This window comes from Mus caroli, unplaced genomic scaffold, assembly GCF_978045245.1.
Source record: "Mus caroli unplaced genomic scaffold, Mus_caroli_1 scaffold_18, whole genome shotgun sequence".
Taxonomy (NCBI): Eukaryota; Metazoa; Chordata; class Mammalia; order Rodentia; family Muridae; genus Mus; species Mus caroli.
The window spans coordinates 44,627,357-44,655,027 of NW_028227273.1; the positions used below are offsets into that span (position 1 = coordinate 44,627,357).

Consider the following 27,671-nt stretch of genomic DNA (forward strand, 5'->3'; position numbering starts at 1 on the left):
GGAAGTTGGGGTGGGGGTAGAGGCCAAAGGTTGATGTCCAAGGGTCTTCCTCTATTCCTCTTTATCCTGTCATTTTGAGATAGCCTCCCTCAGTGAATCTGGAGTTAGCCAGTTTGGCTAGGCTATCTGGCCAGTTGCTCTGGGCACCTGCCTCCCCTGTGTTGGGAATCACATGCAACTGCTTGCTTTACCCACTCTTCTGTGTGGTTGCTGGGTGGGAGGGTTAAAACTCAGGTCTGTATGTTTTTATGGCTATGCTCAGCCCTTTGCTTAGGTATCATCTTCCACATCTCTGTAGGACACGGCTTCTGTTGACTTTTAGCCCTTGACTTTTAGTACTTGCTAGCTTGTTAATGGTATGGTCTTAACGGGATTTTGTTAGAAACGAATTAAAAAAAAAACAAAAACAAAACAAAAACCTCCTAACGTTAAACCTGGATTATTGAGAGTCTGATACATCTTAATCTGCCAAGCAGTGGAGAGAATTTCTTACGTGAGGATTTGCTTACTCTGCTTATCGAAGAGACTGATGTGGTCCTGCTGTTGTTCATCTCAATACTGCTGAGGATAGAAGTGTTGTGGAAGGAAAAATTACAGCTGGCCATGCAGGCCAGGTTCTCCCTGTCTGAAAGAGTTGAGGTAATTGCTCAGATTGTGTAGATCCTGCCTGCCAGGTAATTGACATAAATGGCGTTATTAACTTGAAGTAGCTAGGTAATTTGGGCCGCCTCTCTTTGATAATGTAAACATGGCCGTATTGTCTAATTGGCTGGAAAGGCTCTGTCCTCTCTCTTCAAGCCTCTCCTGTGTATGGGGCCTGGACATTGGGTGATCTTGTGACAGCATGATAGATTGTCACTCACACTCTGGCTTGGCTCTTAGAGGGTGTAAGTACATACTTAGATGGGAATTTGTGCATGTGTGTACTTTTAATTCAAAAGAACATGGTGCTCCCTCCTGGGGCCTTGTCACCACAGCGCTGATGCCTGGGGGTCTGTGGCCTGTCAAGTCATGAAGACAAGCTAGCTTTGTTGTCTGGGATTGAGCAAGGGCCAGGGGAGTGGTGGGGGATGCATAGCAGCCAGCCACATGTCTCAGGTCCTCTGGAAACACCTGGCTCTAAAATGCTCTTCATGGTTTTAGACCTTAAATTCTGAATTTCAGCTTGGAAAATGAGGCTCAGGAGATGCGTGCTCACATGTCTCTAGCATTAGTTATCTGTATAATAGGCCTCTTCCATATTTCTTCCCAAAAAGGGGGGGGGGTTGGTGAGATAATTCAGGTTAAGAAAATAACTCTCCCAGCCCAGACCCTGGCTACAACCCAGAGCTTTGGCTGAAGATCGTGGGAGAGATCATTGACATTATTCATCTGATTTCTCCATTTCCCCACTTTCCAAGCTTGTCCAGATGTGGTCCAGAGAACGTGAAGGATGCTCAGATAAAACCAGGCTTGGGAGACTCAGATGGACTTCCATTTTCCTCAGTCTTGTCTCCCTGTTCTGGGTTTATTTATAAGCCTCCTGGGCCTCAGGGAAAGGAAGGCACAAAGAAAGAGGGATTTGTTCTTAAAAAGAAAGCCAAAGCCTGTTGCTAGACACACCTCCCCACTGGCAGCGCCTCCTGCCAGCCCCGAGAAGTGTACAAACATCAGAATAATACTGTAAATAAAAGCTCCGTGAAAAAGAGAGGAGAAGACAATGTGGCCATTTTACAGGCCTGGATCATTTACAGAATTATCTCCCTCCGTTGTGTTTTGTTCTGTCTAAATGATCAGATCTTACATCATGTTTTCAGGTCACTTGGGACCCGCTTGAAAACTCACCAGAATCCAGAACAAAATATGTCACTACAAAATGGGGAACGAAGTCAGTCAGTCATTTGGGAAACTGATGTTCTCAAAAGCCTCTTGACTTCAATTCATTTTGAGAAGAAAAAAAAATTTTTTTTTTCCTAATTTCTCTTTTTAGTCTGTAGCAGTCACATAGCTAAAAGTTATAGGAACCAAACCAGTAAGCCGTTCCAAACCCGGTGCGGGTAACTCCTGAGGGATCATTCCCTCTGCTATAGCAACAAATAATAAAGCCAGCAGTACCGTAACAGGGGCACATTGTCACCTTCTTCCCACCTGAGGTAGCAGGTCTAGATCAGTACAGTTGTACGCGACTATGACAGGAACATGTAAGCTCTGAGTCTAACTGCAATTTGCAAGAAAAAAAATCAAGTAAATTTCAAAGTATAGAGGTGAATTTGATGTTAATGGTCTGAAGAGGGCTGGATGGTCTGAGGGCTGGAGAGAGGTGAGCCGTGAATGAGCCAGTCAGTGCACTTGTTCCAAGTTAGACTACCTGAGTCTAATCTCCAGAACACACATGACCTCTACACATGTCCATACCATCCATGCAAACATGCACACGCATGCACTCATGCACATGTGTGTGTGCGCACTTGTACATGCTTGTGCGAGCACACACACACACACACAAATAAATGTGTTTTTAAAGAAAGAACTTTTCCTTGTGTAAGGGTTAAGGTGTTGGGAATACTTTCTGCCTATAACTTCACCTTCTGTGGTTTTGTTGAGATTAATTTCACTGAGAAAACCTTGGAGTTCTAGTGTGTGACTTTAAAGGATGTTGTGGGCCAAGGGTTGCACATTCAAAACATCTTTCTGATGATTATGCTGCTAATCTGCTGGAAAAAACAGACCGAACTCTTTTTATGATGTGTGTTCAGAACAGGAACAGCGATGGCCCTAGGGACTTTGGGAGGGGACTGAAGTTTATAAAAAGTATGTAGGTTTTGAGAATTCTTTTGACCTTTCATTCTTGTGGATCCGAGATCAGTTTCTGGAATTTGACATCTAAATAAGAGATTGTTGGTATGATGTGCACAGAGAGTGCGTTCATTGCAATCCTTGTCATGGTTGGAAGGTCCATTTATGATAAACAGAGACAGGACAGCTCAGTGAAGAGCCCTCGCTGAGAATGCCAAGGGAAGCAAAGTAAAGGGCTTCTCTTGTGAGAACCAAAGCTAGTGGAAGGGAGGAGAAAACTTGGCTTTGCCGTTAGGGATAGTATTTTTCCCCCATGGCAACAAACACATTGCTCCCCCCAACTCCTTTTCTGACTGCTTGAGCCTGTTACCAGGACATTGCTGCCTGAGGCCCCGAGAATCCCAAGTGTACACTTTAAGTGTCCCTATGGCACTTAGCTAAATACCTAATTGCCTTCTCTGGTGTTTGTTTTGTTTTTGTTTTTGTTTTGTTGTTGTTTAGCATCCAACAGCATGGCACTAGCCCGGCACATAGTAGGTGCTCAATAAATGTCTTTCGGTGTTGTGATGTTTTATCAAAATATCAGAGGTGAGGTAGTTTGTAAATAGCAGAGATTCATTTCTTGTTCTGATTCTGGAGGCTGGGCAGTCCAAGAACGAAGAATTGAAGACTGGATGTTAGATAGTGGTCTGGTCTGTGTCTGCAAGATGGTGTCTAGTTGCTGTATCTCCCTAGAGAAGGACCACTGTGTCCTCAATGGACAAAAGACAGAAGGGTAAACAGAGGCCCAATGCCTCTCCAAAAAGCTCCATTTGTAATGGCATAAACTCCCTCATGAATCCTAAGCCTTCAGGGCTTAATCACTTCCGAAAAAGACTTGGCCTCCTAACACTGCCACGTGCATGGCTCAGTTTCCATCCTATAGATTTGGGGGCCCATGTTTGGACCATGGCCTCGCTTATTGAATTAAGTCTTCACGGCAGCAAATATGGTTCTGTGTAAGAATTAGCTGTGTGTGTTTGGTTCGAGACCCCAGGACAAGGGACTGGGGTGCATATCTTACAAGCCTAAGCAGACCTGGCCTCCACGTTCTCCCAGCATCCCACAGTCCCTACCTGGAATACCCTAACCCCAACTGTGAACTTTCCAGCCCAAGTGGGGGCAAGACAGGGAGATTAGGCTGCCCTTCCCCAAAGGTTCTCCCCTATTAATCCAGACATTTTGGTATCCCAGATCTCTCCTTCCCTCTCTCTTCTCTCTTAGTGAGCAGACTCTCTCTCTTTCTCTTCCCCTCACCTCTCTTCCTTCCCACGGCAACTCCCTGGTCTCCTTTCCTGGGGCCAGTGAACTTGCTCAAGAGCAGTTTTCCAGCAAACCTGAATTTAATGTAATCTATTCTGGCCTGGATTGTCCCATTTTACCAGCGGAGAAACAATTTATCAGTGGGCTCATTGCGTTAGTCACTGTTCTTGTTGCTGAGTTAGAATGCTTGACAGAAGCAGCTTAAGGAAGGAGGATTTATGTGGCCCAGTTTGAGGATGTGATCCATCCAGGGGAGTCACGTGTGGGTCTGCTAGCCAATGAGTCCATAGCCGGAGAGTGGAGGCTGGCTGTCTACCCTCTTGTTTTTATTCAGCCTGGGACCAGCCCATAGGATGCTGTCACCCACATTTAGGGTGCATTTTCCATTTTCAGGAAACCTAGAAATACTTTGATAGATATAACCATAGGTCCGTTTCCATGACGATCCAAGATCCCATCAGGTTGACAGTAACATTACCCATCTCTACCCACATTGATGTGAGATTGATTGGAATCTGGTTTCCCCAGATGGTGTGTACTGTGTTCAGTAAGGACGGAACCCAAACTAACAATTTTATCATAGCTGTGTGCTACACATTAATGATTGGTCAACGGCGTAGTGGATAGAGGAGTGCATGAGCTGAGTTTGCTGAGTGTCAAAGTGGCATCTTGCTTTGTATAGGGACAGTCTGTGATGCCTGCACACGGGGCAGGGTCACCTGACAGCGCAGTTCTCAGAATGTGTATTTACCATTAAACTAAGTATGGCTTTGTTCAGATTTGCTGATAGGGCCCGGGGAAATGACTCTGTGGATAAAATGTTTGCTTTGCAAATGTGTGGGCTGCAGTTCAGATCTCTAAAGCCCATGTGAGGGTTAACAAGGTTGGTAGACTAGCTATGTAGTCCCGCCACACAGGAAATAGAGGCAGAGCATATCTGGGGCAAGCTGGCTAGCTAGAATAGCTGGATTGCTGAGCTCTGAGCTCAGCAAGAAACCTTGCTTCAGCAAATAAAGTGGAGAACTATAAGGAAAGACATCTGATCCCCCCCACACATGTGGACGTGCAGACAGGCATGCATGCTTGACAACATGTGAACATGTAGGCATGCACGCATGTATACACACATGAAAAAAATAATTTTACCAAACTGTATACATAGTTTTCTGAGTACAACAATAGTGACTGTTCTGAAATCTGAGCATAAAACTGTGGTGAAACCTGGCTACACTGTAGTACACTATGAACAAAGTATGCTAATAGTTGCCCTTTTCTGGGGCCACAGCTTGTCCTAGCCATCTATTCCCCAGGCTTGGAAAGGAGCTGCCAGGTATGTATTGTTATTCTCTTCCGGTGAAGGATGACTGATGAGGCAGCCTCCCCAAAGCTAGTGTGTGTGAGGTCATCCAGGGCTTGAGCCTGGAAAGCCGAAAACCAGAGACTGTACCCTAAGTCACTAAGCTAAGCTGCATCTTGGAGGTGGCCTGCAACATCTGTGGAAGGGAACACATCTGTCCAGACACCCTATCTTCGGAAGCTTGTATGTGCTCTGGTCACACGTGCACTTGCTGAGGCTCTAAAGCAAGTGGAGTGATCTGTAAAAGGTCGGAGCCAATTTTCCTAGAAAGTTTTACATTCACTTCTTGAAGCTGTTGCATCTGCTGTTCTCAATTAATGCATGTAGAATTCTGTGTGGTTTATCTATTTTTACTTTATTTGTGTTAGTATTTGTCTACATGTATGCATGTGGACCACACATGTGCACCTGGCCCCCATGAAAGCCAGAAGAGGGTGTTGGATCCCATGGAACTGGATTCATGGTTGTGAGTCACCGTGTGATGTTAGGAATCAGAAACTCAGATCCTCTGCAGGAGCAGTGTCAAGTGCTCTTAACCACTGATCTTTCTCTCTCCAGCTCCTGCACAGGGTTTTTTTTTTTTTTTTTTTTTTTTTTTTTTTACATATTTTCCTCAATTACATTTCCAATACTATCCCAAAAGTCCCCCATAGCGCCCCCCACTTCCCTACCCACCCATTCCCATTCTTTTGGCCCTGGCATTCCCCTATATTGGGGCATATAAAGTTTGCAAGTCCAATGGGCCTCTCTTTCCATTGATGGCCGACTAGGCCATCTTTCGATACATATGCAGCTAGAGACAAGAGCTCCAGGGTTCTGGTTAGTACATCATGTTGTTCCAACAATAGGGTTGCAGATCCCTTTAGCTCCTTGGGTACTTTCTCTAGCTTCTCCATTGGGAGCCCTGTGATACATCCAATAGCTGACTGTGAACATCCACTCCTGTGTTTGCTAGGCCCCGGCATCGTCTCACAAGAGACAGCTATATTTGGGTCCTTTCAGCAAAATCTTGCTAGTGTATGCAATGGTGTCAGCGTTTAGAAGCTGATTATGGGACGGATCCCTGGATACAGCAGTCTCTAAATGGTCCATCCTTTCATCACAGCTACGAACTTTGTCTCTGTAACTCCTTCCCTGGGTGTTTTGTTCCCAATTCTAAGAAGGTGCACAGTGTCCACACTTTGGTCTTCATTCTTCTTGAGTTTCATGCGTTTATCAAATTGTATCTTATATCTTGGGTATCCTAAGTTTTGGGCTAATATCCACTTATCAATGAATACATATTGTGTGAGTTCTTTTGTGATTGTGTTACTTCACTCAAGATGATGCCCTCCAGGTCCATCCATTTGGCTAGGAATTTCATAAATTCATTCTTTTTAATAGCTGAGTAGTACTCCATTGTGTAAATGTACCATAATTTCTGTATCCATTCCTCTGTTGAGGGACATCTGGGTTCTTTCCAGCTTCTGGCTATTATAAATAGGGCTGCTATGAACATAGTGGAGCATGTGTCCTTTTTACCGGTTGGGACATCTTCTGGATATATGCCCAGGAGAGGTATTGCTGGATCCTCCGGTAGTACTATGTCCAATTTTCTGAGGAACCGCCAGACTGATTTCCAGAGTGGTTGTACAAGCTTGCAATCCCACCAACAATGGAGGAGTGTTCCTCTTTCTCCACATCCTCGCCAGCATCTGCTGTCACCTGAATTTTTGATCTTAGCCATTCTGACTGGTGTGAGGTGGAATCTCAGGGTTGTTTTGATTTGCATTTCCCTGATGATTAAGGATGTTGAACATTTTTTCAGGTGCTTCTCTGCCATTCGGTATTCCTCAGGTGAGAATTCTTTGTTCAGTTCTGAGCCCCATTTTTTAATGGGGTTATTTGACTTTCTGGAGTCCACCTTCTTGAGTTCTTTATATATATTGGATATTAGTCCCTTATCTGATTTAGGATAGGTGAAGATCCTTTCCCAATCTGTTGGTGGTTTTTTTGTCTTATTGATGGTGTCTTTAGCCTTGCAGAAGCTTTGTAGTTTCATGAGGTCCCACTTGTCAATTCTCGATCTTACAGCACAAGCCATTACTGTTCTATTCAGGAATTTTTCCCCGCACAGGGGTTTTTAATAACAGAAATGGTTCTGGGAGCCAGGCATAGTGGCTCATGCCTATAATGCCAGCATTTTGGAGGCTGATACAGGATTGTGGGGTTGAAGACAACCTAAGCTACAAAACAAAACACCCCATAAGAACCAGACCAACCAACTAGACAACAACAACAACAACAACACACACACACACACAGAAACACACAGACCCAGACACACAGATGCATAGACACAACTCAAGCACACAAACACACACACACTGAACACACACATATTAGCAGGTACACATACATGTGCATATACACACTGCAGACTCACCCTTTCAGCGACCATCCACATCTTTAAACCTGAGGGTTTTCCGTGTGGTTTGGGAACAGTCAGAAGCACCCAAGATCCAAGTTGTTTTCAAAATCATACTAAAATGTCTGTTTCCTCTTTCATTCTCACGTGGGACTTCTCCAGAAGATTCATGGCATATGATTGCTATGCAGCTGTTTAACCACCGCTTGGATATTCTTGTTTGAAAAGTTTAAAATTTTCTAAAATACATACCAAAAGTTCTAGCCCCGACATACACACAAACTCTTGGGGAACTTCCAAGCCCTTCCCCCTTTTAATTTAAGATAAGGTCCCATATATTACAGGTCCTTCTCCAACTCCGTCTGAGCTGAGAATGACCTTGAGCTGGTCCTCCCGCCTCTTCCCCCTGTGCTAGAATTACTGGTGTGCAGCAGCATCCATTGCTCTCTGCTTCTTCCCCACTGTGAAGGACTGGACCCTTGAACTGTGTGCGGAAAGAAGCCCTTCCTTCTGAAGTTGCTCAACTCAGATGTCGTGTTATACAGAGACAAGTAACTGGTGCAGAAGATAGCCATCTCTTTGGGATCTTGTAGGGTAGTTCCCAAGACCCTGAGGTCATGGGCCTTAACACTCTGTGGAGACTCTTTTGTGTATCCCTAGAGCATCCATTTGAATAGAGCAGCCTCCGTTCCTGCAATTGTGAAGGAGGCTTCTTAAGAAGGATGCTGGGATCAGGTTTGTCTGTGTGATTAGAACTGAGTTCTCCACTCTTTTGCATTACACCCACTCTGCCTCTCGGTCTTAAGAATTAGCTGTGTGTCGATTAAGTGTCCTTAATCAGGCTATCTTGAATTACAATGTGAAGTTTCTGCCACATTCCATAGACGTCTTTGATTTTCCATTTCCTGTCTGTGATCACAGAATAGTAAGTGGCTTCCCAGGAACTGTGAAGAGGGCAGATTAAGGGGTACAGGGACAGGGGGTGCTGGGTTAATTGATTAAAATCTTATCATTTCCGTCAGGGTTGGAGAGCCCAATCTGTATCGCTCCTTTTTGGCATCGTGGTCTCTCAAATTGTTTTATTATCATCCTGACAGACCAGCTAATGTCTAATACTATTGAACCAGGGTGTTCTTGCCATGAGCACTCATTACTCCAGGATGAGATTATCTTCACTCTTAGTTGATTATTTGAGAGCTGTAAGAGCCCTCTGTGAGTTTTGAATTTTCGTGCCAATGTCCTTTGCACCGGACCCTCCCCAGTGCTAACCCTCCTGGGCTTTGAGGACCACAAATGATGGAGTTTGTGTTCTCTGCTACAAAGAGAGTCACAGAGTGTGTGCCAGTGTTCACGAGATTCCTAACCTGTACATGTGGCCCATTTCACTGTTAATATTCCTTCCTTTCTTGCCTCCGGGGTTACTGTGTGCACTTGTTATCAGTGGTCTATGTTTTCCTGTCCTCAGTACCTTTGTGGAGGCTCTATGCTACCGTTTGAGAACTCTGAGTGTCTAAGGTGAAGATTTTCACACACTTCTGTGAAGTGGAAGGGAGTAGATTGGGTTCACTTGCTATGGACCGTTCTTGCTACCCGACTCCTCCTAACATCATTTCTCCAAGTAAGACTTAAAGAGAAACACCACAGAACAAGGTATTCTGACAGACAGACACCACTGAGTGAACTGGGAGCGTCCTAGGCAGCTGTCCTGCCTGGCTGCTCACCGATGCCAATAGTAACCTTGCCTGTGGTAGACGTCTCAGGCTTTCTTCCTTGAAAAATAATCACTGATTTGTGTGTGTGTGTGTGTGTGTGTGTGTGTGTGTGTGTGTGTGATTCCACTTTATTTGAGACTAGATCACTTGTTAGTGATACACTAGTGATCACTGATATCACCAGGCTAGCTGACCTGGTGGCCCCTAGGGATTCTCCTGCCTCTCATCTTGACATAGAAATGGGAGGCTAGAGATGCCCCCTGTGTCTGCCTTTTACATAGATTCTGGGGATTCAAACTCAGATCTTCACACTCGGGGGGGTAATGGCACTACCCACTGAGCCATCTCCCCGGCACTCACTTCCTGGTTTTCTTCTTGCTCTCTGCTGGCTTCGTTGCTTAGCCTGTCTCTGCTCAGCAGCAAACACCAAGGTTGTGCATGGCTCCCACGCTTGTCTGCCGGTGGCGAAGGTTCTCAGGCTCTTCTCTCCAGCCAGAGCTCCCACTGGTGCTGTAACACAGCATCATCTCTGCCGTGCCGCAAGAGGTGCTTGCAGCAGTAGGTGTGACCAGAACCACGGAGCTCCAACTGCCACTGTTCGGTGCAGACCAAGATCTCAGAGCTGACTTGCTGTCTCCTTCACTTCTCAGCCATTTTCTTCAGAAAGGACTTGAAAGTAGAACAGGCAGTGAAAAGCAGGCCCGGGATGGTCTCTCAGCATTTGCTAAGCACTGCGCTGTAATTCTGGGGTCCTTACCAGTGCTTGTCCTGTCCCAGGAGCACCTTGACACACGTTAATTCCTCCCTGGTATTTTATATTGTTTAATGAAATTAGAAATTCGTCAGATGGAGGAAGCCACCTGAGGCAGCACACGTGGAGGACATCAGACTGCATCATGGGGCAATGGGGGAGCTCTGAGAAGGGCAGAGCCCTGTGTCCTGGAGGAATAGAGGCTGACGTCCCCAGATCCCTTTCTGATGATGGCTTCACTTTATGCTGTTTGTGGCCAGATTTTTTTGGGGGGTAAACGTCTCTTTTTCTCTGCCATAACTAAAGACAGACTTGTTCTTTGACTTAAAATGTCTTGCATAAGGGCTCCAAGGAGGTGTCTATGATACGCTTAAAGAGGTAAGAGAACTTCAGAGGTGAGTCCTCCTTCTCAGGAGAGGAAGGGATTTCCTGGGTGAGGGAGGAAACAGGGCAAGCTTGAATTCTGACTTCTCCATGGAGACATTTCCTCTTTGTGTATTTAATTTTACAAATCTGGGATGAGTTTGAGGTAAACATGGGGTGTGGTTAGCCACCTGATACATCTGCCATCTGTCCTTGCCACCCCATCTCTCCCCCTATATTCTGTGGGGTCTAAGTGTTTTTTATCATGCTTTTACCTCTTCATGTACTGGCCTCCGGCTGCTGAATATTGGCTCCTCTTAGAGGACAGTGCCATTTCCTGGATCCAACTCACTCTCCTGCATTCTACTTATAGAGCGTCCTGTCACCTTCTTCCTCGAGACCCTGCTGTAAAGTATTGCAGAAGCCATTATCAGAGTTGGAATCTGACAAAGAAGCTACCACCCCTCACCATGCCTTTTCAGGGTTTATTGTTCAGCCCTGAAGATCTAACTAAGCTCATTTTGAGCTCAGCTTAGAAAAGAATTTTGATTACACTATCTATCTATCTATCTATCTATCTATCTATCTATCTATCTATCTATCTATCAATTTGGGGGCTCATTTATGTCATGGCACATGTGTGGAGGCCAGAGGACAACTTGCAGGAGTTTCCTCCTTACACCATGTGGGATTGAACTCAGGTGGTCAATCTTGGCAGCAAGCTTCTTCACCTGCTGAGCCATATTGTTGGCCCTACTCTACTGTTTTAAAAAGGGTCCCAGAACAGACGACCCATGGCTTTGACTGAGGAACAAAAGACCTGTGCATGAACTCTAGATGCTGGGTAGTTCTGGACTGAAATTAGGCAGAAGGAACAGCACCCTGACATAGGACTCTGTCTGACCTAGAGATAGTTTGTGAGACAATTAGAACTATTAATAGCAATGACTCGGATGACTTTGGTGGCTTCCACAGAGCAGCCTGAGGATACAGGCCCAGTTCCTGTGCTGCCAGGACATCATCTGACTCCCTTTGCACCTAATGGGATAGGAGCCATGCTTATCTGTGTAGACAAGACTGAGGCAGCTCTAGATTTCCCTTCCTCCTCCTGTCATCAGATCCGTGTCAGTGATGATTTCATTTGCTCATTAAAAGCATGGAAGCACTACGCATGTAAAACAGCAAACGGGGGGCCTTGATGGGTGGCCAGATATTACTGATTTACTGTTCTGGGATTATTTCTTCTTCAGTGTATTTAACCTTTTCTCCTGCCTGAAGGTTTCCTTCTGTCACCTTCTGTAGGGCTGGATTGGGAAACACAATTTTTTTAACTTTGTTTCTCATCATGAGATGTTTTTCTTTCTCCTTTGCTTTTCTGAGTGATAGTTTAGCTGGATATGATAGTCTGGCCTGGAATGTGTGTTCTTTCAGAACGTGCAGAGTGTCTGTCTAGGACCTTCTGGTTTTTAGTCCCTAATCAAAAGTCAGGTGTTAGTCTAATGGGTCTGCCTTTATATGGGAGTTGATCTCTTTCCCTTGCAGTTTTTAATAACCTTTCTTTATTCTTTGCATTTAGTGTTTTGATTGTGTATTCTGGAGACCTATTAGGCATCCATTTCTTTATAGATAGGGGAAATTTTCCTCTGAGGTTTGGTTTAAAATATTTTCTGTGACCGTGAGCTCGGCCTCTTCTCCCTCTATAGTTGTCATTTCCAGGTGTGCTCTTTTGAAAGTGTCCCGGATTTCCAGGGTTTTATACCAGGATTTTATTAGACTTAACTTTGTTTTTGTTTTTTTTTTTTTTTTTGACTGAGCTATTTCTGCTACCTTGTCTTCCAAACTTGAAATTCTCTCCTCCACTTCAGTCTGCTGCTGAGGTTCTCTGAGCCTTATGTCTCACCTCCCCAGGTTTTTTTCCAGTCTTATTTCAGCCTGGCTTTCCCATTTCTTTGTGAAACTCTATATTTTCATGTCTGGGAATGTTTGCATTATTTTATTCGACTGTTTGTTTGTGTTTTTGAGAACTTCATTAAGACATTTATTCATATCCTCTTTAAGGTCCTTGAACATATTTCCTAATTGCTATTTTGGAGTCCTTGTCTTGTGCTTCAGCTAAATTGCTTTCCTTGGGGTCTGTTGCAGTAGGGGTGGCAGGCTTCTGGAGGAGGTTGTTCGTGACTGTGTTTATTCAGCTGTTATCTGGAGTCATGGTGTTTGTGGTGTTTCTTGGAGTGGATGTCTTTGTTGGGTGGGTTTCAGTTCTTCGGTTGTTGCTACTCCAGTTGTGGTGTTTCTTTGAGTAGATAATCTTTGTTGGGTGGGTGTTCAGTTCTTCAGTTGTTGTTACCTCAGTCTTGTCAAGTTGTGAGCGAGCAGAATGATTTGTGGTCTTGAGTTTCATAACTACTCTAGGGTTTAGGATTCAAGCTCTGACAGTCCCAGATTGAAGTTAAGGCTGGAGTTCTGGGTTACTACTCCAGCAGTCCAGATCATTGGGGTTGGGTAGAATTTGAGATAGCCCAGCTGGTGGGGAAGGGGACTGACCCAAGAGGTCTCTGAGTAGTAGTCATTCCAGCTCCACAAGGGTGGTAGTGAAAGAATGGAAGACCTACGGGTGTTACCCTATGTCTTCCATGGATGCTGGTGGATTAGTCAGTGTCCCCTAGAGAAATAGAACTGATAGAATGAATACATATATATATATATATATATATATATATACATATATATATACATACATATACACACACATATATTACACATGTATATTTAACACATACGTTATATATCATTATATTTAGCATTTATATTTGGTATATATTATTTATTATATTTAATATATGTAAAATACATAAAACAAGTATATAATATATATGATATATAAATATAAAATCTATTTATATGTAAAATATATAGTATATAAACAACACACACATATATGTGTGTATATGTGTGTGTGAATATATATATATATATATATATATATATATATATATATATACATATACACATATACACACGTTTAACAGAGTGGTTTACAGAGTGGTCCAGCTAGACTAGCAATGGCTGTATCCCAAAGGAAAGGCCAAGAACCCAATAGTTGTTCAGTCCACAGCACTGGATGTCTCAGTCTGGCCGTCAATATACATCACAATCCCAAGTAAGTGTCTTCTAATGACAATGAAGGAATGACTCTGAAGCAGGATTGATGGACTTGGCATCAAGAGTGAGGACAAACAGACAAAAAGCAGAAGTTCTACATAGACTACCACCAGAAGATGTGGCTGAGATTTAGAGTTCATCTTCTGACCTCAGATAATCCAGATTTAGTGTGGGTCTTTCTGACTCAGTTGATGTAGTCAAGAATTTAATCCCTCACAGCTATGCACAGCCACTTAAGTTTTAGCTGATTCCAGATGCGGTCAAGTTGACATCCAGGATGAGCCATTACAAGTAGTAAGGTCCCAAAGGACTGGAGATGGGTTGCAAGGATGGACTGAGGTGTTTGCGCAACGACTGCTGGACTTCGGGCTTCGTTCTAGAGTAGAATGGAAGAGAGGAAGGAGGCACAGGTGGTCCACCTGGGTCCCAGCCCAGTGTGCTGCTGTGCAGTCTCTGATAGGGAGGGAGTGAAGACAGGCTGGAAGGAATAGCCGAGGACAGCTGAGGAAAAAGAGGAAGGACTAGGGAACCTTGGGTCTCTACCACAAGTGTTGAGTGTCAGGCAGGTCCTGTGGAGATGAGGTGAACAAGGAGAGACAGGCAGTATCCTAGAGAAGCTAGCATGGAGGAGGGCGGAGAGGCACAGGGAGTCTAGCTGGGTTCCAGTTAAAGTGGTGGCTGTAGGGTCCCTGGTAGAGACAAGTTGTTTGGTAGACAAAGGATCATAAAGGAATAGAGATGGGTGGGGGGTGTGGCCGAGGAGGGTGGCAAAGAAAAACTAGGGGGACCCTGGGTCTGTACCAGGAGGCTGAGTCCCAGGATAATGGTGGACTAGAAAGGGGAGCCCTGGTAGCATCTTGAAGGGCAGATACTTAAGGCTCATGGAGCAAAACAATGAGAGGCCTTGGTGAAGTTTTGTTTCCCCCACTTTGGAATGGGACAGCTAGTGAAAAGCCAAGGCTGAAGGCACTCGGGAATTCCTGATTCTGGCCCATCCGGTTAAGGTTTTGGCAGCTCTTCCCATTTCCCCATTCCATGGTGTTATGGGTTTATTTTGGGAAAAAGGAGTGTGACCTTCCTTGAAGCTGCAGCTAAAGGAAACTTAATAAGGAATTAGATTAGCGCCATAAAAATAAAAGCCAAAAAAGGGAATAATGTTTCCATGGACCATGATAAAATGCATCCATTTAACCCAGGGGTTCCAGACACACCTGCTCTGTGACTGGCCTGCTCTGTGACATAGCTGTTCTGTGACATACCTGCTCTGTGACACACCTGTTCTGTGACACATCTGTTCTGTGATTGACCTGCTTTGTGACACACATGTTCTGTGACTGACCTGTTTTATGATACACCTGCTCTGTGACTGACCTGTTCTGTGACTGACCTGTTCTGTGACACACCTGTTCTTTGACCTGTTCTGTGACACACTTGTTCTGTGACACACCTGTTCTTTGACTGACCTGTTCTGTGACACACCTGTTCTTTGACTGACCTGTTCTGTGACACACCTGTTCTTTGACTGACCTGTTCTGTGACACACCTGTTCTGTGACTGACCTGTTCTGTGACACACCTGTCCCATGACACACAGGTTCTGTGACTCACATGTTCTTTGACTCACCTGTTCTGTGACTCACCTGTTCTGTGACACACCTATTCTGTGACTCACCTGTTCTGTGACACACCTGTTCTGTGGCTCACCTGTTCTGTGACTGACCTGTTCTGTGACACACCTGTTCTGTGACACACCTGTTCTTTGACCTGTTCTGTGACACACCTGTTCTGTGACACACCTGTTCTTTGACACACCTGTTCTTTGACCGACCTGTTCTGTGACACACCTGTTCTTTGACTGACCTGTTCTGTGACACACCTGTTCTGTGACTGACCTGTTCTGTGACACACCTGTTCTGTGACACACCTGTTCTGTGACCGACCTGTTCTGTGACACACCTGTTCTGTGACACACCTGTTCTGTGACCGACCTGTTCTGTGACACACCTGTTCTGTGACTGACCTGTTCTGTGACACACCTGTCCCATGACACACAGGTTCTGTGACTCACGTGTTCTTTGACTCACCTGTTCTGTGACTCACCTGTTCTGTGACACACCTGTTCTATGATACACCTGTTCTGTGACTGACCTGTTCTGTGACACACCTGTTGTGTGACACACGTGTTCTATGACTGACCTGTTTTATGATACACCTGCTCTGTGACACACCTGTTCTGTGACACACCTGTTCTGTGACTGACCTGCTCTGTGACTGACCTGCTCTGTGATTGACCCGCTGTGTGACACACCTGTTCTGTGACTGATGTGCTGTGTGACTGATCTCTGCTATGACTGAACTGTCAATGCCAGACCACATTTACTAGTAGCTACATTAAAAAGGGAGAACATGCCACATATAGTAGCATAGGCTTGTAATTCCAGCACTCTATATTTAGAGGCAGGAGGATAAGATATTCAAGGCTAGCCTTGGCTACAGGGCAAATTCAGAGATACCCTGGGCTACTTTAGACTCTAAGTTTGTTTGTTTGTTTTTTAAAGAAAAGAATGTGCAAATTGATGACATGTTTTATTTAACCTAGCACATTAAAACTTGTCATTTCACTTTGTCTTCCTATTAAATTAGAAATTTTACAATTCAGGTTTCTTGGGAGTATTAAACTCTGAACTATCATTTTTATTTTGCGGTTTTTGTATCTCACCATTGACATAAGCCACATATGGCTGGTGAGCACTGGGGTGAAGGGGAGAAGGGGAGAAGGAGAGAGAAGGCCATGTTGCAGAAAGCCTCAGGATCCTTTGTAAACAGAAAGATGTTTGCATAGTCGCTGGTGGTCTCCAGTGTGTGGAATCTGCACCAGGCAGGAGGCCCCTCCATCCTGCCAGCAGGCTCCTTTCTCCTGCCTAGAGACAATGTATCTTTCTGGGGCACTCATGCTCCTAACAGTTCTGGATGCAGATTGGCTAAGGGAACCAGAGACACTTGGGTATGTGCGATCGGCTGTTGCGATCGGCTGTTTCTGTGTACCAAATTGTGAATCCGCATGTGACTGTTGTGATGTTCAGTCAAAGCTGAAGAAGCCTTCTTTGGAGCGTGAGAGCTCTCTGGTTCTGTTCACACTTGGCTCAGTTTGGCAGAGTCTTTAATGATATTTACATGGAAGCATGCTATTTACACGCATGTGATGATATGCATCTCAGGATGTAAGCTGTTTCGGCACCACAGCGAGGAGAAGGAGGCCTTATGGGTAGGCACTTGCAGGGTGTCTGAGGAGGGCATTGGAACAACCCCATTTGTTGCTGCAATAAACATCAGGACCGAAACTAACTTGGGAAAGAACAGCTTTTTATTTCAGCTCACAATGTGCCATCCACCATCTTGGGATGTCAGGGCACAAGCTCAAGCCAGGAACCTGGAGGCAGGAACTGAAGCAGAGACCAGGAGGAACACTGCTTACTGCTTTGCTCCTGGCTTGCTCGGCTACCTTTTTTATACAGTCCAGGCCACCTACCTAGGGATGATGGCACTGCCCACAATGGGCTGGGCCCTTCTCCCGTATCAGTCAGCTACCAAGAAGCTGACCCATAGACACCTGCCAGGCAGGTCCTCAGTTGAAATTTCCTTTTCCCAGATAAGCTAGGGTTATGACAAATTGACAAAACTTAACCAACATAACACACAAACGGGCTTTGTTTGTGAGTAGGTGCCATAATCCCATAAAGAGTACATTTTATTCTTTAAACTAGTTATGTACATTGTGTGTATTTATGTTCAGAATTTTAAAAAATAAAAAGCCTCCTAAGGGCTGTATTGAGACACAGCGGGCAATTCTCTTACCATGCTGAGCTCTTAGTACTGCATTTCTCAGGGTTCCGAGGACACTCCTTGGGGTACTGGCCCCCAGGGCACCTCTCTTCTTGGGACAATTCCTGTTTCTATATTCTGCTGTGTGATGTGAAGATCCGCAGATGCCTGCATGCAGCCTTGGCCTCTGCATTCCTATGCATTTTTGTATTTTTCTCCTGTCTTTCTGGCGATACCAGCCTGACTTTCCCGTGGTCCTCTGGGAATGATCCTGACTCCCAACAGCTTCTCCATTCTGACCCAGCATTTGTTTCTGCTGCTGTCGCATGTCCAAGAGGGGATGTGCCATCCTTTCCACTTGTGGGAGCTGAGGAGCAAGGGTGGCCATGATGGAGAGACCTCCTGAGGTGATGGTGGTGATGGTCGCACGGCAACGTGAAGGTTCTTCATGCTACTTGACAATGCTTGCAATAGTAGTTTCTGTTACTGTATATTTCACTACAAGTTCTAAAGCTTCCAAGCATCCCTCAAGTTGACTTGCTGATAGTGTTCCAAGACCAGCTATGGACTTTTTCCATCTTACCCCCGTGGTTGCTCTACTTGGGGTGCAGGGTGTGTGTGTGGACTTCAGAGTTCATATCCAAAGTGACTGCATGTGTGTGACAAGACCTTACTGTAATGTAATGACAGCCGGTAATGAGCCTGTGCAGTACTGTGGGATGGGCTGCTTGTGGATGAACCAGCCTGACACAGCTGCTGATGTGGTGGAATTGGCTGGGTAGGGAGTCAGCAAATAATTTGTATAATTCATGGCTGTGATAAATGCTGTAAATGCATGTCTGGGGAGTCTGGACAAGCACCCCAGCGGGAAGCGCGCAAGTTCGTGCACAAACAAACAAAAATAAATAACTAAATAAAATAACTAAATAAAATTAATATTTTCTCTTAGCTTAATATACCTGAAATATTATCGTTCTTTAGCAATATTATTTTGTTCTTTACTTAAAAGTTTTGTGTTCTAATTTCATAATAAGTCTTTGGAATCACATATCTTTAAAATTTTTTTATTCCTTTTTGTTACATTTTAACTAGTATATTTAATTATTTGGGTGTGGTATGTGTATGGGCATGTTGTGGTACATGTGTGGAGCTCAGAGGACACCTGTGGGAGTTTGTTCTCTCCTTCAACCATGTGAGTCCCAGGAATCGAACTCAGGCCATCAGTAGGTACCTTTATCCTTGGAGACATCTCGCGTGCCCAAGAAAATTATGCTTTCTCTCTTCTCTCCTCCCCTTCTCCCATACCCTCTCCACCTGCCCCCTTCTTTCTACTGGTGATTGAGCCCAGAGCCCTGCATGTGTTAGGCAAACACTCTGTAGTTGAGGTATATCTTTATACTTTAACTATGTGGGGTTAATAGCTACTGTTTTGAACTGTACCAGCACAGAATGAAGAATGAGAAGAAGGAAGAGTTACTGTGAGGATCTTGTAATAATTAGCTGATGTATCTTTCAAGTTTGCCATCAAGAACTGTAATAACGTGTGCGTTCATGGCATGTGTGTGTGTTTGTGTGTTTATGTGTCTCTGTGTGTGTGTGTATGTATATCTGTGTGTTTGTCTGTATGTACCTGTGTGTTGTTTCATCTTTGTCACTTTGAGATGAAGCCTTGAAATTAATTTAAAAGGCAATCCATTATCCTTGCCAGGCCCAGCCTCTCAGCTGGGGTGACTTGGTTACCATCTACCGAGTCTTCCATGACATCTTTCTAGTGCTACGTCAGTAGAGTTTTGGTTGTTTATTTTATAGAGCATGTATCTCTCTGAGCCATGAATTTCTTGGTTCTTATTCGATATTACAGTTGGAGCTATGGATCCAAAGTCCAAAACTTTCTGTTTAACAGTCTGTAATATACAGAGCTTCTTGGTTTCCAGCCTGTCTAGCTGACGGGCCTGGAGTTGTAAGGATTTGAGAATGGAAGGATATTTGAGTGGTTCAGACTTGGCTGGTGTGCCATTCCTTACCAACCTCCCCTCTCCCTCCCACTTCTCTACCCCACTCCCTCCTTCCCTTTCTTCACTTTTAGAAGCTTGGATTTTTAAATGGAAATCTGAATTTAAAGAACCTTCTAATGAAAGTCTTAACTTGTTCCAGAAATTTCAAAATGACACCTATTGCAGCCAAGGGCCACAAATAGTGTTTAAAAAATTGAATTCTTATTCCGTCTGTGCACATTGAAAATGCTTCACATTGAGAAATGATTGATTTTAGTGTTTCACCAAATTGGATCTACTACAAAGCTCGGGCAGATTGATGTTATAGAAATAGCAGTCTTAAAGGAATTTATATATTTAAAAAAGCTTTGGGTGAACAGTGTGATTATCAGCTTTACCTGTGAGAGAAATTGCTAGGGGTGGTGGCTTCTCCCTCACACCAGGCTCTTTGGTATTGACAGATCCATTAGCGAGTGTAATTAGAAAAGCAAAGTCAGACTTGGAAATAATTAGGTTAAAGTCACAAATGATGGCTGGACAGAATAATAGGTGTCGTTCCTGCTGCTGTGTGAAGGGGCCAAGGGAAGGGAGCAGGGCTGTGTGTCGAGATTTCCTTTCTGTGTTGGAGAGCTTAGTGGATTGTTCTGAACAAGCAGGGCATTGCTTAAGTTCCTCTGAAGATGCCTGAAGAGCTTCATTTCCAGGGGGGAAATGGGCTGCAGAATGTTTGGCTAAACCAAAACACAGTCATAACAAAAGCAGAGTCGACTATGTCCCAGGAGTGTTGAGAAATTTGTGGTTTTGTGGGCTAGGATTGCACATGTTTTCATTCCTTTTCTTAACTCTTGGAATGATGGTGAATTTATTTATAAGGAAAGCATTGCTTATTTTAAGAGACCTTCCGTCCATTGAACAGCTCTAAATACTTTTCATCAGAGACGTGATGTGAGAAAAGACTAATCTTGGCAATCACTCAGGGAAACACTGGATTTCCAATGAGATTTGAATATAACTATGTGGTTCTAAGCTTTCTCCCTATGGGTGAAGAGCAGGAAGGACTTGAGAGACAGGTATATCAGCCACGGGTGTCCGTGATGCTCTGTGAGAGTAGCCAGATAGGCTTCCCTCGGCATCCTTGCCATGCCCTGTCCTCACTGATGGGCATACTGAGTGTCAGCGGTGTGGGGACAGAAGGAAGAAAGGAGGAAGGGCATCCATAGCCTACATTGTCAAATGCCCCAGCTAGACTCTCAAGCCCATCACGTCTCGACTTTTGAGTCATAGGGGTTGAAAATTCAAAGGTCAGTATTATGATTTGTGACTTCTCAAATGAACTGGAAGTTCTGGGAAATGGGTGCAGCTGGAAATCGGAGATTGTTCTATTAATAAGCAAACCCCACCATGACTCAGAAGGATAAACAGTATATTTTTTCTCATATAAGTGGAATCTGGAGAAAGAGAGGGAGGGAGGGAGGGAGGGTGGGTGGGGAGAGAGAGAGAGAGAGAGAGAGAGAGAGAGAGAGAGAGAGAGAGAGAGAGAGAGAGAGAGAGAGGAGGAGGAGGAGGAGGAGGAGAAGAAGAAGAAGAAGAAGAAGAAGAAGAAGAAGAAGAAGAAGAAGAAGAAGAGAGATTTACATGAAAATAGAAAGGGACTGTGTGTGAAAGGAGAAGGGAGAGTCCAAAGGAAGGGAGGAAGCAGAACAAATAGTAGATAGAAGGAAATATTTGGGGAATGGAAGAGGACCAGGGAGCAAGGGGATGGAGAAGAACCAGAGAGAGGGGGGATGAGGGAGGGCAGTGTGGGGTGAGTAAGACCATCTATGTATTGGTGGCTCCTTTGAGCAACCCAGAACTTGGACAACTGAGATAGAAGGACCACCATAAACTCACCATTAGCCTGGGCTACATAGTAAGGCTGGGGCCAGCTTGAGCTACGCAGTGCAAGATTTTTTGGTACATGTTAAAATCTCAAAGCTGAGGCTCTGCTCCTGCAAACGTGAAAAACCAGCAGGAATCAGCCTGTGCTATGCTGTATGGTACCTAGAACAGAGGGGGCATGCCGATGTTCAGCTTAGATCAGGTCCCGTCTTACAAGTTGACTGCTCGTGTCCTGAATCATTTATTCCAGGCTGAAGTTGGGGTCTTGTTAAGTAGTTGAGTGTGAGGTGAAGTCACTGACTGTTGTGCGCTGCATGAGTCCCAAGTGTGTCACAGCAGATTAGGTGTCAGGAGAGTAAGCTGAGGAGTCTATTCCTGGAGTACGGATGCAGCAGGGCTGCCGGGGGGTGGGGGGTACATACTGCTTACAGTGTCATGCCCTGGAGATGTTATGCAGAGGGAGGAGGAACCTGAGATGTCCATGGTGTCCCTAAGGAACAATCTGGAAAGTCAAGGACAGTGTCTTACAGGGTATCCTTGTCAGGACCCATGTAGATGCCCCACAGTGAGAGGTGGCCCTCCATTGATAGTAGCTCTGTGCTACTTGCTTCTGGGGTGACTTGGTGACTGCCTTGTCACATGTGCTCTTTCTGTGTGTCCACTAGGAGTGCTCCAAATGGTGGAGATCCTGCACAGAGCGTCCATGCACTAGGAGACTAATGCACCTTACCCTCACAGAGATTCACTCCATCAGCTGGCATGAGCCTGTCTGCCTCCCCAGCGGGACATTTTGGAGCTGAAGCCAGAGAATCTGATACTCTATAGAAACAAGAATACAAAATGACTAGGAGTAAAACTTGATAAATATATAATATCCATGTGACAAAATTTTAATATGCTCTCAAGGGACCAAAAATACAACTCAAGTAAATCAAAATGGCACTGGGCTGTTGTGGATAGCAACTAGCAGCACGGTGGAAACCGCGCGGTTTTAATGCTCTTGCTTGAGCTACAGTTTGAATATGATTCAATAAAAACATCAACACCTTTTTAAGAGAATGAAGGGGGAACTTGGTTAGTTGATTTTTTAAAAATGATTTTGAAAAAGACATTAAAGGAGGTTTAGAAATTAAACACAAAGAAAAAGTTCAGGAAACAGACCCAAAACATACATATGAAGCTAGGGTGGTGGACGAGAGTTTAATGCAAACGAGTTAATTTGTTACAGTCACAAACAACTCTATTCATTTAAGTGAAAAATCGCCTCTCAAATCAATAAGGAAAAGTAGGTAACCTTCAGGGGATTGAATTCATAGTGTATGCTTTGCAAAGTAAACCTGAAATATATTTAAGATTTACATGCAAAAATGTGATACCTTATAAAGCATTAACAGAAAAGTTATATATTCCAACATCTTTTTGCTATAATAACATATGAAACTCAACTTTTGCAAAGTCAAAAGGGAAGTATTGAATTGATAAGAGACACACTTGCAACCTGTATCATCAAGAACTAAATTCTCTATGATTGTTCTTGTGGACCAGGTGGAAAATTGGTCAATAATCCAATAAAAACTGGGCAGAGTTCCCACAGCTCATAGGCACAGTTTGAATAAGGAAGGTTTAATAAGAGAAGCCATGGATTGCATAGGAAGTATAGATGGCACCACACAGGGATCGTTTTCTCTTTCCTTTCCTTTTATTATGAGATTTTCCAGGGCATGGGAAGAGAAGGTTTTATAGAGAGAAGTAATTCTTTACTTCTTTATGAACGAAGAAGTCTGGCGCTATCAGAGCCCATGACTGTCTGTAACTCAGCACAGTCATGCCTTTGGCTTGTTTCTTTTGAGGTGTGGTCTCACTATGTGCCCCATACTTACCTTGGATTCACAACTCCTCTGCCTCAGCTTCCACAGTGCAGGGATGATAAGCATGCATTTTCTAAATGTGATATATATATATATATATATATATATATATATATATATATATATATGTGTGTGTGTGTGTGTGTGTGTGTGTGTGCACGCGCACATGCGCGTGCATGTGAAATCATGTAGGGATGATACTCTTATTAAAGCTATGAAGAAAGGAAAGCTTTAAAATCACTAATGTAACACGTGAATAGATCTACAAAAAATAAAGCAGGAAGTGCTCTGTGCACCTAGGAACCTGAGGCAGGGGGATCACTGAGTGTTGGTCTACAGAGTGATTCCTTGTGTCATTAAACCAGAGCAAACCAAGTGTGAACACCATGTCCAGCCTAACAATATCCTTTTCTTATGGAATACTTTGAAGCAACATAGAATGGGTATATAAGGTTATTCTGATATTTATATAAAAGGGGATAGATAAGTGGGCCTATCGTAGATAAATTAGCAATTGTCAATGCATATCTAAAAATAGGTCACAGTCATTGCCTCTAGGGAGACGGCTGAGTGCTTGCACATAGATTTTCTACGCACATGAATTTTGACCTTGTCTACCCTGCTCATATTAATAAATAGGCTGGATGAAGTGTGAGAAAGCTTATAAAGTCTGTGGAAGGCTTGTCTGGAAAGAAGTGACCCAGAATGTACTCATGAGTCCCAAGGAAGAGGGACATAGTCATGGTTTGGAGGATTGTGGCGATGGGTCTCTGATGGCCTCCTTTTCTCCCTGTTCCTAGCGGAGCTGCCGAGATCCTCAGCCACAAGGTTAGCCTCTCTGCGGGACCTGCCTGACCAGCTCCTGGAGCTGTACCAGCAAGGCTTCTCACTGGCCGCCCTGCACCCATTTGTGCAGCCAACACGCAGGCAAGAGAAGATCCTCCTGGAACACATCTTTCGGGCTATCCTGGTCAAGAAAACCAACAGGTAAGGGACCCAGCACCCATTCGCATCCTGACATGTGGAGACGAAGGCATCTGGATAGATCCATAGAGGGCATCCGTCGAGTGGGGAGGGAGGATGGGTGGATTTGCATGCTGTCCCTAAGGCCCTGCATTGTGACTGGGTAAGCCAAAAAGGATAAGAAGTTCTGTGACATGCTGTGGTGTGAAGCAAATGCCATATCTGACTGCAAGTAGAATTCAAGCTCATACCCCCCTCCTTTTAATTTATGAGCAAAACTTAGCCAGAACAATGTCTTCTCTGCAGAAGTGTGCTTCCAGAATCATACAGCAAGTAAAAATATAATAAAGCCATTAATCTGAAAATCCATGGCTGGAAACATTTCATTAGAGGCTTTATACAAGGTCAATGTTTCCCTCCAAAGTTTAGGAATACTTCACAAATCAGAACCTGCCAGATGTTCTGTCAATTATCTCTGAAGGGCAGACCTTCTCACCCCCACCTCCTGTCTCCCACACCCACCTCCTATCTCTCACCTCCCGTTTTCTATCTCCCACATCCTATCTCCCACCCCCACCCTCCACCTTCCACTCTGCTCCCAATACTCGCACTGAGCTGGTCTTGATTTTAACTTTGAAGACAAGATGGTCTGAGTGTGTTTTTCAGTGTGATTTGTCCAATTGAGTGTTACTTTTGCATCTTGACTTATGCCTGAGTGGGAAAAGAGACAGGCTTCATCTTTCAAAAAGAGCAATTACTCATTTTAAATGCTTAACAAATAATGATAGAAGCAGAAAGTACAGTAGATCTAGCTGCTTTTATAATAATGAACTTTGAAGCTGGGCGTGATGGTGGAGACCTGTGATTCCCATCACTTAGAAGGAGAAGGCAAAGAGCAAGAGTTGAAGGTCTAGCCTCAGCTACATAGAGAGTCCCAGGCTAGCTTAATGAACATGTCAGTAAAGAAGCTAAGTCTGAGAACGGAAACGGCATCTACCCTCTGGCCAGCTATCTCGGGGAAAAAAATAGGCAACAAGGCTTGTGTTTTAAAGGAAAGGGTAAGCAAGCTGTGTTCATCTTTGTGTAAGTCTTTGCAGCAGACACAACACTGACCTAGTGTATTCACAAAGGCCACCTGTGGAGCCTGAAGTGACATGCCAAGATGGATTGCATAGTTGGCTTACCAGGTGATGCTTCTTGTTGTGACAGTCCTGGGTCACAGTGTTGTTTGTGTGATGACACTTTGTGGTGTCTGCTTTCTACACGTCTTGGTTTCTTTGTGTCTGTTAGCCATGGATCAATATCCAATATAATCACATGAGGAAATTATTCTGCGGTCCATGGTGGTATTAATTCACACAGACACAGGGTGTGCACATAACGGCAACGGCTTATGTTAACTGAGCGTTCCTTGTATGTCACATGTGATAACTATAATCTTGTCTGCTTCATTGGCTCATGAAATGGAAATCCCGATTCATTCCTAGTTTTTCAGGGTAAAGCCCCAGTCACCATGCAGCATGACCAAAGTTTAAATTGAGCCTGTATTAAGCCACCAGCAACTGCCTGAGAAGAAACTCTTCTCACAGAGCAGGCTCAACAGGGAGCTTTTAAAGACAAAGATGCAGAAAAACTACATCCTGCTTGGCAGTTGCAGCGGGCAGTAAAGCAAGCAAGCAGCTCAACAGAAGCCAAAACCATGCAGATAGCTGTGGGATTTCAATCCCAGGTTTCTAGAACTTACTCAGCAGGCGTAGAAAAAGGAGGGCTCATTCACTGAGACAAGATGAAGGAACCTTTGCCCTGTCACACCAGGAAACCATCTCCCATGCCCGTGTTCTTGCCTCAGATGATCTTAGGGGAGGTCCTCTCATTTCTAACTCTCCTCCCTTTTTATCCAATAGCTATCGGGGAAAATCATTATTAGTTTGAAAGGAAATAAAACAAAACAGGCTCACCGTGTGTTAATATGTGTTGCAGGAAGCACAGCCTAAGGTACCAGTGAAGTTGTTTATTATGCTGGTCTTTTGTCATGGTGTTGAGAGGAGACAAGCCCCTGGCATCAGATTTCAAGGGTATTCTCTTTATGTTCTGCTGTGGGAGGTGATGACAGCACAGGAGTTGAATGAACTATGTATGTTACAAACACACTGACACATATGAAGATGTGTCTCTTCTTCCGCCTGCATCCAGAGTTCCATCCTCAAACTAACCTGTCTGCCGATCGTGTAGCGGTGCTGTTAAAGAGCATCATGAGTCAGCAGGTCTGCAGTCGGGCCTGGGAGGCTGCATCCCCAGTGTGGTCCCAAGTGATGCTCACGCCATGCTGAGCTCACACTCTGAGCTCATGCTCATTCACAAGAATGGAGAAGACCTGACTCATTCTTATCTCTTACCCACACTGTTAGGGTTTTCTGCTCTTCTTTCTGGGACAGCTTTGGGTACAGAGAAAAGTAAAGGAGGGCCCAAGGCTCCTGGCTGGAGGGACCATATTGTAGGTTGTGTGAGGTCGCTGGAAGTGGTAGAGTGTCAGGGAGCATGAGTGGAATGTTCTGAACCTGCCATTGTATAATTGGCACAGTGAGAAGTTTGTAACATACAGTTTGCAAGGCACGTTGGTGAGCTGGGTGAGAGTGCCACTGTTCAGTCCTTACAGGCCAGCCAGGAGAGCCAGGGGTTAGACAGGGGATTAGACAGGGCAGGAGAAAATAAGGTTTTTAAGGTCAAAGCACTGGTGTGTGGGAGGGTTTTCCATGGAAGAGGATGACAGCCTCCTTGGCTGGAGTCACTCTCTGACCTGGAATGCACAGTGTACTGTATCACTGGCTCTGATACACTCCATCTCCTGATACAAGAGACACAGACATCTCCATTAACTTTGTGTTGAGTCCTTGGAACTGATTTTTTTTTTTAAAGAAAGCTGCAAAAATCTGATACTGTACCAAAGGAAACATGGCCAGTGGATCTCCCAGTTTCATCCTGGATGCTGTTGGGCAGGAGGAGGCTGACGGCTAAAGCACGGTCAATATAAGAAATACTCTCAAAGGTGCTTTCCTTTCCTGGCCAATGCAGTAACAGTATGTCTCTGCAACAAGAACCCACCACCAACCACCACACAACTGCAAGCAAGCAAACAGAAGCCCCCGAAGCTGTATCAGCAGGTAGTTGAAGAAATAAAAACAGAAGAAAGCTTACGTGATTAATTTTTAATATGAACAGATAAGGCAACACTTTTAGCCAAGACTGCCAACGTCTGACAGCCATAAATACTGTTAAGTGAAACTATTTAGCTCTAGAAAAAGGAATGAGTGCCTAGTT

The 27,671-nt window shown here is 44.4% G+C and overlaps 1 protein-coding gene across 1 annotated transcript in view; it reads left to right on the plus strand.

The window, feature by feature from the left end:
* Rftn1 (raftlin, lipid raft linker 1) overlaps positions 1-27,671 on the plus strand; it is a 193,737-nt gene that overhangs the window by 60,217 nt on the left and 105,849 nt on the right. The window contains exon 3 of the mRNA XM_021149367.2: positions 24,191-24,377. Coding sequence (XP_021005026.1) covers positions 24,191-24,377 — 187 coding nt within the window. The remainder of the gene's footprint in view (positions 1-24,190; positions 24,378-27,671) is intronic.